The sequence below is a fragment of the Rhinopithecus roxellana genome, chromosome 15 (assembly GCF_007565055.1).
Source record: "Rhinopithecus roxellana isolate Shanxi Qingling chromosome 15, ASM756505v1, whole genome shotgun sequence".
NCBI classification, from domain to species: Eukaryota; Metazoa; Chordata; class Mammalia; order Primates; family Cercopithecidae; genus Rhinopithecus; species Rhinopithecus roxellana.
The window spans coordinates 123802215-123818666 of NC_044563.1; the positions used below are offsets into that span (position 1 = coordinate 123802215).

Consider the following 16452-nt stretch of genomic DNA (forward strand, 5'->3'; position numbering starts at 1 on the left):
AAAGCAAAATAATTATTTGCATATAAATACCTTCCCACATAACCCAAAATTTAAAAAATTAGAATAATAAAAGTTTAAAAGAAGGGCTGAACAGCACCAACACCAAGTCAGAAAACATTTTTAAAATTCAATTAACCTCAATGGCATATGCATAATAACTGCACAGAGAAAAATACTGAAGAGCATAAATAAACACTCAGTGTTTTGGGGAGATGACTCTATATTATAAAGATACTAGTTGTCCTTAATTTATCTATACATTTAGTTAAATTTAAATCAAAATTCCAAAAACTTGTAAATTTATAACAAATTTTGGGAAAATGTTTATTCTGTTGAGCTTAAACTAAATTTACTAAGAAAAATAAACACACAGGAAAGCAAAGCTAATATTTTAGTGACTAATAAGAGACTTATTAGTCACATAGTGACTACCACATAGTAGGTGTTTATTATTTGCTATCTGAATAATTTACTGAAAACCACAATAATTAGAACAGTATGATACAAATTCCAGGAAAAGATAGAAAAATCAATGAAACAGATCTGAGAGTAAAGGAACAGACCCATGTATATAAGAAAATTTAATGTATAACAAATGTGTCATTTCAAATTAGTGAGAAAAAAATTCATTCAATATATAGTAAACAACTATATAAGACTTACAAAAAGTTTGATGCCTATTTCATATCATACACAAATATATATTCCAGAAAAATTAAAGATAAAACATAAAAAACTGAACAAGTACTCAAGTAAGTACAGCTGCACATTTTTATGATTGTAGAGTGGGGAAGGCCTGTCAATGAATAATACCAAGAGTATTAATTTATGAAAAAATAATATGAGGGATTTTGATAGGTAAAAATATTCAAAATTTATCCATAGCAAATTACCAATGAAGTAAAAAACAAACATGAAATTGAGGGGGAGAAATCTGAACAGATTTATTAAAAAGTCTTAAATCATTATCCCAAAAGAAAAATGGGCAAATAATATCAATAGTCAATTCACTAAAAAGTACAAATGGCCAAAATAAATGTAAAAAAAATTCCAATTCAACCAGGAGCAATGGCTCACGCCTGTAATCCCAGAACTGTGGGAGGTCGAGGCAGGCAGATCTCAAGGTCAGGAGTTCAAGACCAACCTGACCAATATGGTGAAACCCCACCTCTACTAAAAGCTAAAAATACAAAAATTAGCCAGTCATGGTGGCATGCTCCTGTAGTCCCAGTTACTTGGGAGACTGAGGCAGGAGAATTGCTTGAACCCAGGAGGCAGAGGTTGCAGTGAGCTGAGATTGTGTCACCGCACTCCAGCCTGGGCAATAGAGTGAGACTCCATCTCAAAAAAAAGAAAGAAAGAAAAGGAAAAAAATTCCAATTCACCAGTAAACAAATGTATAAAAACAAAAGCAAAACTTAAAAACTTTGCCAATCACAACAGCATAAACTGTAAGGAAGAATCTTACTGTTGAAAATTATGTGATAAACAGATATTTGTAAGTATAATTTGTTCATTCTGTAGAGAAATCTCGGAATATGTACCTTGGTTTAAATGTCTATATCCTTTAAACAGGCAATGTCATTTTTGGTAATTCAAAAAGAAAAATATGCAAAATGCATTGGACATGGACAGCACAGCGCTATTTAACAGGGGAAAGGGAACGTATATAAATGTTCATCTACTGACAAACTGATAAATAAAGGAAAAGCCCGTAAATATATAAGAAAATATTACGAAGTCATTAAAATGTCTGTATTTACTGGCAACCAACTATGTGTACATTATTAAGTTTAAAAAGCCAGGGCATATTCCACGAGTCTACTTTAAAACTCTGGAAGGCCGGGCGTGGTGGCTCAAGCCTATAATCCCAGCACTTTGGGAGGCCGAGACGGGCGGATCATGAGATCAGGAGATCGAGACCATCCTGGCTAACACGGTAAAAACCCGTCTCTACTAAAAAATACAAAAAAAAATAGCCGGGTAGGTGGCGGGCGCCTGTAGTCCCAGCTACTCGGGAGGCTGAGGCAGGAGAATGGCGTGAACCCAGGAGGCGGAGCTTGCAGTGAGCTGAGATCCGGTCACTGCACTCCAGCCTGGGCGACAGAGCGAGGCTCCGTCTCAAAAATAATAGATAAAATAAATAAATAAATAAAAATAAAACTCTGGGGAAAATATCTGGAAAAATATATTCCAGAAATCTTACTTTCTAAAGCTGCTTTCCTCCGGCAATTGAAGAGAAAAAAAGAAAGAACATCAGTAATTACTGCAATAGAAAGATTGTCCAGAAAAATGGGGAAACTGTTTCTAAAATATATACTGTTGCACAGTTTCACTAAGAGTGTATATATACTCTATAAAAAAATTCCATAAAGTACCCAAACTCTAGAATACACCTAACTCTGGAATATACAAAAATTTCAATGGTGGTTACCTCCAGAAGTGTACCATGCAGATTTCTAGCATTGTTTAAATTTTCTCACAATGAGAAAATGTTATTTTTACATTAAACACACCCACATTTAAGTTTTATATACTTAAGTTTTACATTCATTATGTCAATAAAAATATGACACATGTTTAATAATAACAAAAACAGAAAATTACTTTAGTATAAAGACATGAAATTTAATATTAATTCAATTCTTCATGGCACAAAACAAAGTTAAAGGCACTTAATTTTTCACCTAATTCTGAAAATAAGAGGCATCTCCTTAATACAGATACTCACCCCGTATCTTTCGGCTACAATGTCCTCAAAGTTTCTATTTTGTTTCTCAGCTTGTTCCTTCATTCTTAGATAAGACTTCCTTAGCCAGCTTAATCCACCATCTTCTACCACTGAAACTAAATTCCAATATTAAATATTAGTTATACTTTTAATGTGGTTATCATACAATTTATATGTATTGCTTCTATAATGACTTCTAAAATACAAAAATAAATATTTTTCTTTAAATATTTAAGTGCATTTGGAACTCAACATATATATATTTGAGTGCCTATATAGGTAAGCCACAGAGTTTTGCCACTAGGAAGAAGGAAAAGATAAATAAAACTATCTATAAGAAAACTGCAATCTAAGAGAATAAGAATAAAAGGACATAATTAATTGCAATAAAAATAATTTGACCGCTATTATAAAAAGATATAATGGGTTCTAGAAAATGAAAAAAGTAAAGGTTTATTTCTAAGTGGGAGGTCAGGGAAAATTTCGCAAACCGGACTCAAAAAAATGAGTTGGGTTTCTATTTCAAAAAGGTAAGAGTAGAGAGAACATTCCAAGAAATAATTAAGGAATAAAAGGACACACAGAGGGACAGGGCGCGGTGGCTCACGTCTGTAATCCCAGCACTTTGGGAGTCCGAGGCGGGCGGATCACGAGGTCAGGAGATTGAGACTATCCTGCCTAACACGCTGAAACCCCGTCTCTACTAAAAATACAAAACAATTAGCCAGGCATGGTGGCGGGCGCCTGTAGTCCCAGCTACTGGAGAGGCTGAGACAGGAGAATGGCATGAACACGGGAGGCGGAGCTTGCAGTGAGCCGAGATCGCGCAACTGCACTCCAGCCTGGGCGACAGAGCTAGACTCCATCTCAAAAAAAAAAAAAAAAAAAAAAAAAAAAGGACACACAGAGAGAAAGGGAGAAGAAAAAAAGCTACTTCAGCTGCAAAACAAAGAACAAATGAGGAAGCTATGGAAGACAATGCCAAAGTGGACGTTAAAACAAATTATCTTACTTTAGTCATAATTACCAACCATGAACATTTGAAGGCCTTCAACAAATTTATTAAGCTGGCTTTATTTTCTTCTTTACACATCACACTTTGGATAGTGTAACGAGGAAATCAAATCAATTACTTAAATAAAAATTCTGTTCCTGATTTTCCTTGCCCCAGAACATGACTGCTTTAAGATCGCCCCAGCTCTATAACCAACAGAAATGCACACACATTAACCCCAAGACATATACAAGAATATTCATAGCAGAACACTGCAATAATGCCAGCCTGGAAACAACCCAGGAAATGTCTACCATCAGTACACAGGACACCTACATTGTGACATATTTCTAAAATATACTATTTAATATTATACAGCAAAAAAATGGAAAAACTAAAACTATATACAACAATATGGATGAATCTCAAAATGTGGGCAAAAGGTGCTGGAAACAAAGGAGGACAAACTGATTTCTGGTGCTAGAAAACCGAATAATGGTTACCCTTCAGGTGACAAGGTAGTGACCAGAAGAGTCACAAAGGGGGTTTCTGGGATGCTAACAAGATTTTTCAAACTGTGTGCTGAGTACACAAATGTTTTCATTTTATGAAAATAATCAGTCTGCTGCTGTACACTTACGGTTTGTGTATTTATGTACACATATAATATATATGTAATATATATAATATATATGTTATATGTGTGTATATGTTATATATACATTATACACACAATATATACACACAATATATTATATATAATAATATATATACACAATAATAATAATATAATGTAATAATATATGTAATATATTACATATAATTGTAGGAAGGTTTTTAACTACATTGTAGGAAGGTTTTTCTATTCATAGCAAATATTCACTAAATATTTTTGAATGTTTTTATATATAATATATATGTCACATTTCAATAAAAAAGTTTACTTAAAGAAAAAACAGATTTTTCAAGACTCAAATTAATTGCATTCAAATTAATTCCATTCCCCCATTTAGATCTCAAAAGTTTATCTTTACTAAGCAATCTCTCCTAATATGACTTTTCATTATAGGCCTAAAATATTTTGTACTTCAAAACCTAGATCTCTAACTAATGCAATGATTTTCACTTTTTATTCAAAAGCTTATTTTAATCTTGCTTTTTTGTTGCTATTTATATAGTTGATGAGTTCAAAAATAGCTATGTAACCACTTGAAGAAGTTAGTCTAAATCTGCAATCTACACAGTGATAAGTAAAAGAAATCCACAGTAATAAATATCTATATGAATGTCTCAGCTACATAACTAAATTGTTTATTCCATAGAATTATATGTGAAACTGATAAAATGCTGATGGACATACTAAAAATTTCCTGGACAATCACCAAAATATAATAGCACAGAGAAAAAAAAAAATCAGAGAAAAAAGTAAGACTGCTTTTATTCCTCTATGTTGACATTTATGAAGGAAATCCAATGGGAGTACAAATTTTCAGCCAATTCCTTCACTAGTTAAATCCATACAATTTTAGAAATATTTATATAATAATTTCACCTTTAGTTGACAATATGTTCTATTTCAATAGTCCTATCAATCTTATAATCAGAGATGGCAATAATGAAGTCTTTTGGTAAGAAAAAAATCACCAAATTTAATATTTAAAAGGGGAACAAAAAATACCAACTTGCAGTAACATCCTGAAATTCAATTAAAAAAATTTAGTGAATATTTATTTTGAATATAAAAACCCTCCTACAATAGGAACTACAAACAAGAATGTACAAGGCCGGGTGCAGTGGCTCACACCTGTAATCCCAGCACTTTGGGAGGCCAAGGTGGGCGGATCAGGTCAAGAGATCGAGGCCAGCCTTGTCAACATGGTGAAACCACATCTCTACTAAAAATACAAAAATGAGCTGGGCGTGGTGGCGTGCGCCTTTAGTCCCAGCTACTCGGGAGGCTGAGGCAGGAGAATTGCTTGTACCCAGGAGGCGGAGGTTGCAGTGAGCCGAGATTGCGCCACTGTACTCCAGCCTGGTGACAGAGCGAGACTCTACATGCCCCCCCTCCCAAAACAAGAAAAAAACACACACATGAATGTACAATAGGAAGTACAAACATGAATGTAACATGGTTCAGGTCCTCTATGCTGAGAAAAAGATGTATCAAATAATTATATAAATTCACTGGTATGTGGCACTTTACACCTAGATTTCAAATCTGTTATTTATAAGTAAAAAAAAAATTAAGAAACTTCCATCATATGCTTCCATCATAACTCAAAGTTATACTGTTATAGATAAAATATTAATACAACCAAATGAATCTGGGCTATATTCCCCAATTCTCTCAGAAACCAGACTAACATAAAAATAGTGATAAACTAACTAACAGGAAACCTAGATTTTAGTCTTGCTGCTACTATTAAATATTTGTAAAATCTTATGTATGTCATTAACTTCTCTGGACCTTTGCTCCTTCATCTCTAAGATAAGGCAGCGGATTTAAACCACCTTTCAAAGTCTTTTCAACTCAGATTCTAGCAGAAAAAGCCAAAAAATAAAGAGGGGAAAGAAATCAATAGGAAGAACAAAATCACATCGAAGGAGTCTGTAAGCAAGAATTCCTACTAACTACATGGTAATAAAAATAGTCTTCCACTAAAGAATCTAGAGTAACTAATGCTAGACTAGCAATCAGAAGACCTAGGTTCTAGTACTAACATGACTACAGGAAAAATTACCTGGCCACTCTAAGCCTTGGTTTATTGAGCTATAATATTAAAATAACATCTACACTGCTCTCCTTTACATGGCTGCCAAGAAAAAAGCTCTTATATAACTGTGCCATATAAACTCTAAAATTGTACAAATATTCCCATTACTAAAATATGACTTAAAATAATTTTGTATGGGCTCCGAAAATGATTAACCTACTTTTCCACTGAATTCTAAGAAAAAAAATCAAGATTAACACATTAATTATTGAAAATATGTCACTTCAATCATTACAAAAACCTGTTGATAAAGGCTTCCCAAAAGATTTAATCATACAAGTATTTGACATTATCATCATTGAGTAGTCACCATATTCCAGACACCGTGCTAAAACATTTTCTAATTTAATCTTCACATTAACTATATAAGATAGGTAATATCATTATTCCCTATTACATATTAATAAATTGGGCTCTGAGAGGCCAGAAAATGTCTCCAAAATTATGAAGCTAATTAGTGGAAATGCCAACATTCTAATCCCAAGTAGACTGACTCCAAAGTCTAGTCCTTTAACAATAATACTATGTCACCTCTACCTTCTTAATACAGATATTGTAATACTTTTAGATGCCTAACAGTTCCACTCCTACCATTGGTCTAAATAGAATGACAACACTATCTACACATGCAGTAAAACCTGCCAATCATTTTTTAAAACTTAATTTCAATTCTGGGATCTTAGCCTCTGACAGACAGAAGCTTTCTGTCATTTTTTCTCCTTCTGAATAAACATAAGATGGGAAAGAGAAGTGGTAAAAGCACGATATGAAGAGGAAGGGAGAAGGGCTCTCTAAAAGCTTTATGTAAGGTCATTTTCTCCTAGAATCTTTGATTCTGCTGTTTCAGTCTGCTAAAAGATACCACCTAAAGTAAAACTCCGGATCTTCTCCACTCAGTAAAGAACCTGTCAACTGGCAAGATCCAAAGATTGGGTTTGTCAATTCTAGGTTTTCTTCAAAGAAATTTATTGACTGTCCTCTGACATTACGGATGGTAAAAGCCTAGATCATAAAAACAGCCCTACATAGTAATGGTTGAGTGAGCAAACTTATCACTCCCCAAACTTTTAAGTTTCTATGAAACAGTATTTCAAAGAGAACCTTGTATGACTACAGTTACTATCACATAACTCAGCAGGGACACTTCTGCCTGAAGTTGAAAGACAAAAAAACTGTTAACTATTACCAATAACGTTAGTAAAATTGCTAAATTAAGAAGGGACGTGTAAGGTGACTCTATTTGTCATCTCTACATAAAATACAGAAGAATTTTAACAAATAACCAAAATAAAAATCCACTACGTATAAAAAGCAGGAAAACATCTTACTGATAAATCATTAAGACAAAAAGAGATCACCATAATTTATAATACTACCATCTGTATGCTGGATTAATTGTAATAAACTTTTGAAGTGTCAACACAACACTTAATAGGAATATAAGTATTTTTTAAATTGTGTTATAAAGTATGCTTATGTGACATTTAAATATTTTGTCTCCATCTGCTGGAAAATAACAGCACTCTCCTAAGGTCAATACAAATTTTATGAATTCTAGAAAAGTAGGAAATTCTGAATATATAAACCACATTTTAGTTTTTATACATTATTTTCATGAAATTTCAGACAATACTTTTACATTTTGTTAAAGAATATAACAAACCAAATGCATTATTATGTACTCGCAGAATCATACTTTATATTAATCCATTTTAAGTAGAAACTCATATATGAGAATATTTTCAAGTACAAAACTATGTATTTAATTAACTTGCTCCCAAATACATAATTAAGACAATCTTCCAAAGTACTAATAATTTAAATTAGGCTTCCAAAGACTGCAAATTTTCATCAATGCTTTCTCATATGTAAACTCATTATAATATCAAAGAAATGCCTGAGGCTGGGTGCAGTAGCTCACGCCTGTAATCCTTGCACTTTGGGAGGCCAAGGTGGTTAGGTCAACGTTTAAGTCCAGGAGTTCAAGACTAGTCTGGGCAACATGGTGAAACCTCATCTCTACAAAAAATACAAAAAATGATCTGGGAGTGGTGACGTGCACCTGTAGTCCCAGCTACTTGGGAGGCTGAGGTGGGAGGATCACTTGAGTGGGAGGTGGAGGCTGCAGTGAGCCGTGACTGTGCCACTGTATTCCCTGGGTGACAGAGCGAGATTCTGTCTCAAAAAAAAAAAAAAAAAAAAAAAACCCTGTGTGTCTATAATCAAAACGTAGAAATACCTTTAGTAATCGATGACACACTACAGTCTTCGGGTGGGAGACCTGTCCCACCATCCTTCCAGTACGGATTCAATTCTCTTTCCATCAGTTTGGACTAGAACAAATTATTTTCAGAGGTGAAATTTCAAAAAATTAACAAATTATTAAAAATTAACAAATAATGAATCTGAGACCCAGTTAACAGTCATAACCCTGGACAAATCATTTAAAACATTCTTAAGACATGATGTTCTGTAACTTACAGGAAATGTCTAAATTCACATTCATTCAATGTTTTTATTTACTGCCTACTATATCTCAAAATTGTGCTAGTTGTAGAAGATTTAACTATCAAAAATCCTGGTCAGCCCTTGCTAGCTTTTACTATAGTATGGAATACAGGCAATAAAAACAGACATGTGCTTTGAAGACAGAAATATACAGTACTGAGGATGCACAAAGAATTCAAATCCCTCTCACACTGAAGGATCAAAAACTTCCTATAGGAAGTAATACGTGCAGTCTTAGGTCTAAGGACGAGCAGAAATTAACTGCATTTTCTTTTTTTGTGGGGGGAGGGAACATAAAGATGTTCCAGGTAGAAAGAATAGCAGCGTGTTCTTAAAACAACAGAGAAAGTGCAGCACTTTCAGCAAACTTAAAGTAATTCTAACTGGCTAAAACTTAGAACTATGAGTGACAAATGACAAGAGATTATGTTATAGAACAATCAGGGACTGGGCCATGTGAGCCATTCTGAACTGCTGTGAGGGTTTCATGCTGGGGCCAAAAGAGACTCATGAACGTGATCAGCTTTATAACAAAAAGAGCAAACTGGGCTCTCAGCATGGAGGGAAGTCTGGAGAACAAGATTAGAGGCACAAGTCCAGTCAGAAGGTTGTGGCAATAATCCAGGCAAGAGATGATAGTAGCCTAATCACAATGCAAGTGCCTCCTGTGTTCTAAGCACAATGCCAGGCACTGGGACTGTAATGTGTAAGGTGGCCATGGTCCTCGCCATTAAATAAATTATGGTCTAGAGAAGGGGGAAAGACAATCAAGCAACATAAATATAGGTAAGTGAGATCAAAGTAAAGGGTGCTAAAGAACTACATACTAATGATACCTAAGTTCACCCTGGGGAGTAGGGGGTTAGAAAATCCTTCCTACAAGAAGTAATAATGGCAAGAGGATGGCAAGAAATGGAGCGAGCTAAATGTCAGCAACTTTAGCTTCCAGGAATACAATATACTACTGAAAATTAAAATGCTGTGTAAAATTTGTTTTTAAAAGGGCTTTTTTAAATGCATCCATGAGCTGACGAAAAAGTAAAGAACCTTCAAAGGACAAAATTTAAGTTAAAGGTTAACCTAAAGGGATATGCAAAACCATAAGGATTTGATTTCTTAGTTTGTATCAAAAAGGGTTCTGTCACCTCCCTTGTTAGTTTACCACAAAATCTTTCATTATCTATAGTCAAGGAATTTCTTCCAATGGTCTTAGACTCTCAAAAACATACACATAAGATGTTCAACAGGACAAAAAAGGCTAGAATTGCATACTGAGGAGGACAATTGACAAGAGGCTAAACAAATTATGAGATACTATCTGAAAACGTACAAAAGACAAAGGATTGAAAACATAAAGAACTTCTATAAATCAGTTAGAAAAAGACAAACAACCCTAGTTGAAAAGTAAGCAAAAAACATAAATGAGCAGCTCACAGTATAAGAAATCTGAATGACCAAAAAACATGAAAAGACCTCTCTGATAGCAATCAGATAAATGCATTCAAAAACAATGAAATACCATTTCTTGCCCATTTATTAGGCTGATAAAAAAATAAAGTTTGACAATTACAGATATTGAGTACTGGAAAAGAAACATATGCTCCTGGTACAGTATAAATTGCAATTCCAGATTACCAGGATTGTATGATGCCCCTAGGAAAGTCATCAGCTTCGGCACTTCCTTACTTCTCTGAATTCATGCTTTTGCCTCATTTTTTGGTCTCTACAGATTTCCTATTGCTTCCTTACAAGCAAGGTGACAACCATAAAGTATAAAATAAGCATGCTTATTTTACACTTTATCCACCAGAATTTCTAGATGTCTTGAAACGGAAGTATTTTTATGATATCTAATTCAGTTTGTACACTGAAACAAAAGTTGAATACGTTCACTTTCAATTTAATGACATTAACCTAAATTCAATGTTCACTCAACTTGATATATGCCCTAGATGTATAAATCTAGTAAACCTTTAAACTCACTTCCTATAGGAAATTTATTTTTCTTAAACTGATATTATTTCATAGTTCTTCTAATTGTATTAAACACTATAAAAAATAAAATATTATTTTACAAGTTAAACTGCATTTATATAAATGTCTTACAAGTTTATTAAAGGGAAATTAGAAAGTTAAAGCATTTCAAATATTCTCTTACCTGTTTAAGTGCTTGGGTTTTCTCTTGCTCTATTTTCCTCATAGTTTCCTTTTCAGCTTTGAGTGATGATGACGACACAGTTTTAACACACATAAAATCAACAGTCATCCACTCATCCCTCTGTTAAAAAAAAACGGGCAGCCATTTCAATCTGAACTGATTAGAATTTAATAAACACTTGGTAATAAGGGCAGGGATTTTGGAGGCAATCAAATCTGAATCAAGTCCTACATGCCTATGTAACTTGAAGCAAGTTTCTTAATCTCTCTATACTTTAGTCTCTCCTCTATAAAAAGGTATAAAATCCCTACCTTTCAGGATTGTTTTAAAGAGTAAACAAGATAACAGATCTAAAGCATCCAACCAAGGCCTGGCACACAGCAATCAAACTTAGTTCCTGTTCACCTTTCTTCCTTCACCTGTGGCTAACAGTGGACAAATTACATTCTTCCTTAGGCAGATGAACTACAACCCAAAATTTGTGAACTATTCAACTGTTAAGTATTGTTAAGAAAATTAAGGCATGAGGTGAAGGGAAAGAAAAACTGTGATGGAACTCTACTCACTATAGAAGGGTCAGACAGAGATAACACTATAAGGCTTCAGAGATATAAGGGGAAAGTGCCACTTCTTATCAACAATCAAAAGCATGAAAGACTCTAAAGTACAAGAATAGAGAGGAGCACTGACTTTCTCACAGCAGAAGGGAAAGGGGGTTCTAAACATTCAGCAAACAGCATTACTGCCAAAATTATTCATAAAGTATATTGTTTTCAAAGTCTAATTGTTCTCCTGAAGAAATTTGAATCATCTTTCATTTTCATATTCATTTATTCTCAAAAGTTGATACTTCTTTCTTTAAAATCAAGTGGTATGCTAGGTGTGGTGGCTCACATCTCTAATGCTAGCACTTTGGGAGGCTGAGGTGGGAGGACTGCTTGACAGGAGTTCGAGACCAGTCTAGGAACAAAGGGAGACCCCCCATCTCTACACAAAATAAAAAATTAGCCAGGAGTGGTGGCACACACTTGTGGACCTAGCTACCAGGGAGGTCGAGGTGGGAGGATTACTTGAGCCTGGGAGGTTGAGGCTGTGGAGAGCTCTGATTGTGCCACTGCAGCCCAGCCTGGGCAACAGAGTGAGACCCTGTCTCTAAAATAGGAAGGGAGAAAGGGAGACAGGTAAACAGGGAGACAGGGAAAGAGGGAGAGAGGGAGAGAGGGAGAGGGAAGGAAAGTTAAGGAAAGAGGAAAGCTAAGGAAAGAGGAAAGGAAAGAGGAAAGGAAAGGAAAGGAAAGAGGAAAGGAAAGGAAAGAGGAAAGGAAAGAGGAAAGGAAAGGAAGGAAAGGAAAGGAAAGGAAAGGAAAGGAAAGGAAGAAGGAAAGAAGGGAGGAAGGAAAGGAAAGGAAAAGGAAGAGGAAAGAAAGGGGAGGGGAAAAAAGAGGAGGAAAGGAAAAAAAGGGAAAGGGAAAGGAAAGGAAAGGAAAGGGGGGAAAGAGGGAAAGGAAGAGGGGAAAGGAAAGGAAAGGAAGGAAAGGAAAGGGGAAAGGAAAGGAAAGGGGAAAAGGAAAGGGGGGAAAGGAAAGAGGAAAGGAAAGGAGGAAAGAGGGAAAGGAAAGGAAAGAGGAAAGGAAAGAAAAGGAAAGAGGAAAGGAAAGAGGAAAGGAAAGGAAAGGGGAAAGAGAAGGAAAGGAAAGGAAAGGAAAGGAAAGGAAAGGAAAGGAAAGGAAAGGAAAGGGAAAGGGGAAAGGAAAGGGGAAAGGAAAGGAAAGGAAAGGGGAAAGGGGAAAGGAAAGGGGAAAAGGGAAAGGAAAGGGAAAAGGAAAAGGGAAAAGGAATCAAGTGGCTTGCTTACCTTGATAATTTGGGTGTCATCTTTTTCTGACTTTTCATCTTTCACTTTCCAGGCCCTTTCCTTGTCAGGAGTCTGGGATGGAACAGCCTCAACCCACTCATCTTCAGAGCTCTAAGAACATTTAGCATGTAAGTGAAAATCTCAAATTTGCATACTTTGATATAAAAATTCTGTGCTGTTAAGTGGTAGAAATTCAACATCCTAGAAAAAAATTCTTACACTGTATTTCCCCTTTACAAAATGACATTGAAATTTTAAAGAGCCAGGTGCAGTGGCTCACACCTGTTATCTCAGCACTTTGAGAGGCTGAGGCAGGCGTATTACTTGAGGTCAGGAGTACAAGACCAGCCTAGCCAACATGGTGAAACCCATCGCTACTAAAAATACAAAAAAGTTAGCCAAGCATGGTGGCGCATGCCTGTAATCCCAGATACTCAGGAGGCTGAGGCAGGAGAATCACCTGAACCCAGGAGGCGGAGGTTGCCGTGAGCTGAGATCGTGCCACTGCACTCCAGCCTGGGCCACAAAGATTCCGTCTCAAAAAAAAAAAAAAAAAAGAAAGAAATTTTAAAGAAAAAAAGCATATAAACCCACTAGCTTGAGTTAAACCCACAAAACACAACCAAATTATTATTATTTTTTTTTTTTTTTTTTTTTTTTTTTTTTTTTTGAGGCGGAGTCTCGCTCTGTCGCCCAGACTGGAGTGCAGTGGCTCAATCTCCGCTCACTGCAAGCTCCGCCTCCCGGGTTCACGCCATTCTCCTGCCTCAGCCTCCTGAGTAGCTGGGACTACAGGCGCCCGCCACCTCGCCCGGCTAGTTTTTTTGTATTTTTAGTAGAGACGGGGTTTCACCATGTTAGCCAGGATGGTCTCGATCTCCTGACCTCGTGATCCGCCCGTCTCGGCCTCCCAAAGTGCTGGGATTACAGGCTTGAGCCACCGCGCCCGGCCAACCAAATTATTTTTATTTTCTTATCCATTTATTATCAAGCCAAGATAAGGCAAAAAACAAAAACAAAAATGGGAACTGCCAAGTAGGTAACACACTTCAGCGCAGAGCTTCAGAGACTACCACCATCAAGTAGTTACTCACATCTCTGCTTCACTAGAACAGGGGAAACAACACCCAGGTAAATGAGTTTGCTGTTTGCCCCTAAGTTTCACATTTTGAGATTTCCTTTGATCTAAAACTGCAGATAACTATCTTCTTCAACACCCTCCTGGAGCTTTATACCAATTCCCATATTCTCAGCAAATGATGTCTTCTCTTACCTCATCAAGAAAACTGGGGCCACCTTATCTTCCTACCCACCCCCAAAACATTTATGGCTGTGCCTATCCTTATTTCCGGTTAACTCCTCCCGTTTAAGGCAGATCCTGCTCTAAAGATTTTGATACCAACTCTTTCTGTTCCTCCAGGACCTTACTCCATCAATTATCTTCTCCTCTCACGGCATCAACCAAAGACCCCTAATGGCCTAGAAATATGCACAAGCATTTCCCATCCTTTTTTTTTTTTTAAGGAGGGAAGAGGGACCTTCCTTGACCCTATATATTCCTCCTCTAGCAGGAATTAATCTTCCAGCTTCCATTCTAAGATGAATTTCTTGAAAGAGTAGTCTACATGCACTGCCTTCACACTCTCACTGTCATACATTTTCTCAAAACCGTACAATATATCTACTGTCCCCATGAATCTACTGAAACATCTCCAAACTCACCAATGGCTTCCACTGTGCCAAATGCCACAAAACATTTCAGTCTTCAGCTCTCTAGACCTCTCTGCTCAATACAACTCTGTTGATGACTCACTTTCCTGCCTTCCATGACACCTCTCAGCTCTCCCACTCTTTGTTTCTTCTCCATTTCCTTCATGAACTCTTCCTCCTTTGCTCAGCCCTTAAATATCCATGTTATTTGGGGTTCCATTCTTTGCCCATGAGATTTTTTAATCTCTAAACATTCTCTTCGGGTCGTTAAATCCATTCTGATGGCCTGAACTACAATCAATTGTGCTGATATCTTTCAAATTTGTCTAACCAAAGTTTCACTGACTAATTATCTACTGTAGTTGGAAGGCATGCTAAACTCAGTAAGAAGAGAAAATAAAGCCATCATCTTCCTCTACAAAATCTACTCCTCCTTGTATATTACTGAACTGAGTTATCTGGAACAACCACCCACTTAACCAAGTCAGAAACTCAGGATCATGTTACCTCACACATTCAAGCCTACCATTTTCATTTCCAAAATATTTATCAAATATACCATACAGTGAATACATGATTACCACAGAAGCCTACCTCTATCCCTGGCCACTACTGATTAGTTCAAAGGTAGGTACCCGACCCGATTCATATCAACCTGAGCCATTCCTCAGGAATCTGAAATCAGGTCAGAATGGGCTCATCTAAAACTAAGAACTGGAAAGGCACTGGAAGAGGCCATTTCGGTCATGAGAAATAGAAATCAGCAAAAAAAAATTTTTAAACTAGAACTCAGGGTAGGGGAAATGAAAAACGGCAAGAAAATTGCAAAAACCATTCCCAATTCTAATTCCAGCTATTCTTGAAGCCTAGCTGCATTCCTGCATCTATATGTCCTATGAGAATTTTGTACTCTCATAATAAACCCTCCTTTTTGCAAAAGCCAGTTTAAATTTAATTTCTGTTACCTGCAACCAAAATACCAAACCAATATTCTCTTCTTTGATCCTTAAAGTAGCAGCCCTAGATCAGATCTCATCTCTCACCTAGACAATTGATTCCAGGAGACCAAATTAGTCTTCTGGACTCCAGTCTTTCCTGCTCCCCTTCTTTCTCCAACCCCTGACCCCAAATACGTTTGGAGTAATATAAAGGGAACATCTGACCACTGTACTTCTCTTCCAGGGTTTTCCAGCACAAAGACTGCTAGTTATTCCTCTTCTTTCCTACCAAGAGAATCTCATTTTATTTGGAGAAGTAATATACTTCCCATGCTAGAAAGTAAAGCCTTATGATCAAGTGTCCATTTAGATGTAAACAAAAGTATTTTATGGGACTTTCTGGAAGTCAAGTTAAGAAAAAAAGAGCATCCTCTTTCCTGTTATCTGAACTAAGAGGTAATATTATAAGGATGATGGAAAAGCAAGACAACAGAAGCCTGGGTTCCAGAAGACCATACCAGCCCTAGACTTTCTACCTGACTTATTTCATATAAGAGAAAAATGAACTTCTATATTGTATAATCAATGGCTATTCTGAGATTTTCTAATAAATGCAGCTGAACCTAATTAGATGATACATTCCCTACCGAATAAAGTCAAAGCTCTTGTTTTACAAGGCCCTATCAATTCTTACAGTTTCATCTCCATTCACCCCCTCCTCTTGTTTTATAATTTAGTACTATCAAATTGCTTATAGTTATATTTACATACATACACACATACT

The 16452-nt window shown here is 36.1% G+C and overlaps 1 protein-coding gene across 4 annotated transcripts in view; it reads right to left on the minus strand.

The window, feature by feature from the left end:
- Positions 1-16452, minus strand: part of CWF19L2 (CWF19 like cell cycle control factor 2) — a 176249-nt gene that overhangs the window by 147991 nt on the left and 11806 nt on the right. For all 4 annotated transcript variants that reach the window (XR_004053602.1, XM_030917958.1, XM_030917960.1 and 1 more), the window contains 4 exons: positions 13021-13131; positions 11166-11285; positions 8739-8832; positions 2732-2847 (listed from right to left, as the gene is read on the minus strand). Coding sequence is in view for 3 of the 4 variants with exons in the window: in XM_030917958.1 (XP_030773818.1) it covers positions 2732-2847; positions 8739-8832; positions 11166-11285; positions 13021-13131 (441 nt within the window). In the remaining variant the exon portion in view is untranslated. The remainder of the gene's footprint in view (positions 1-2731; positions 2848-8738; positions 8833-11165; positions 11286-13020; positions 13132-16452) is intronic.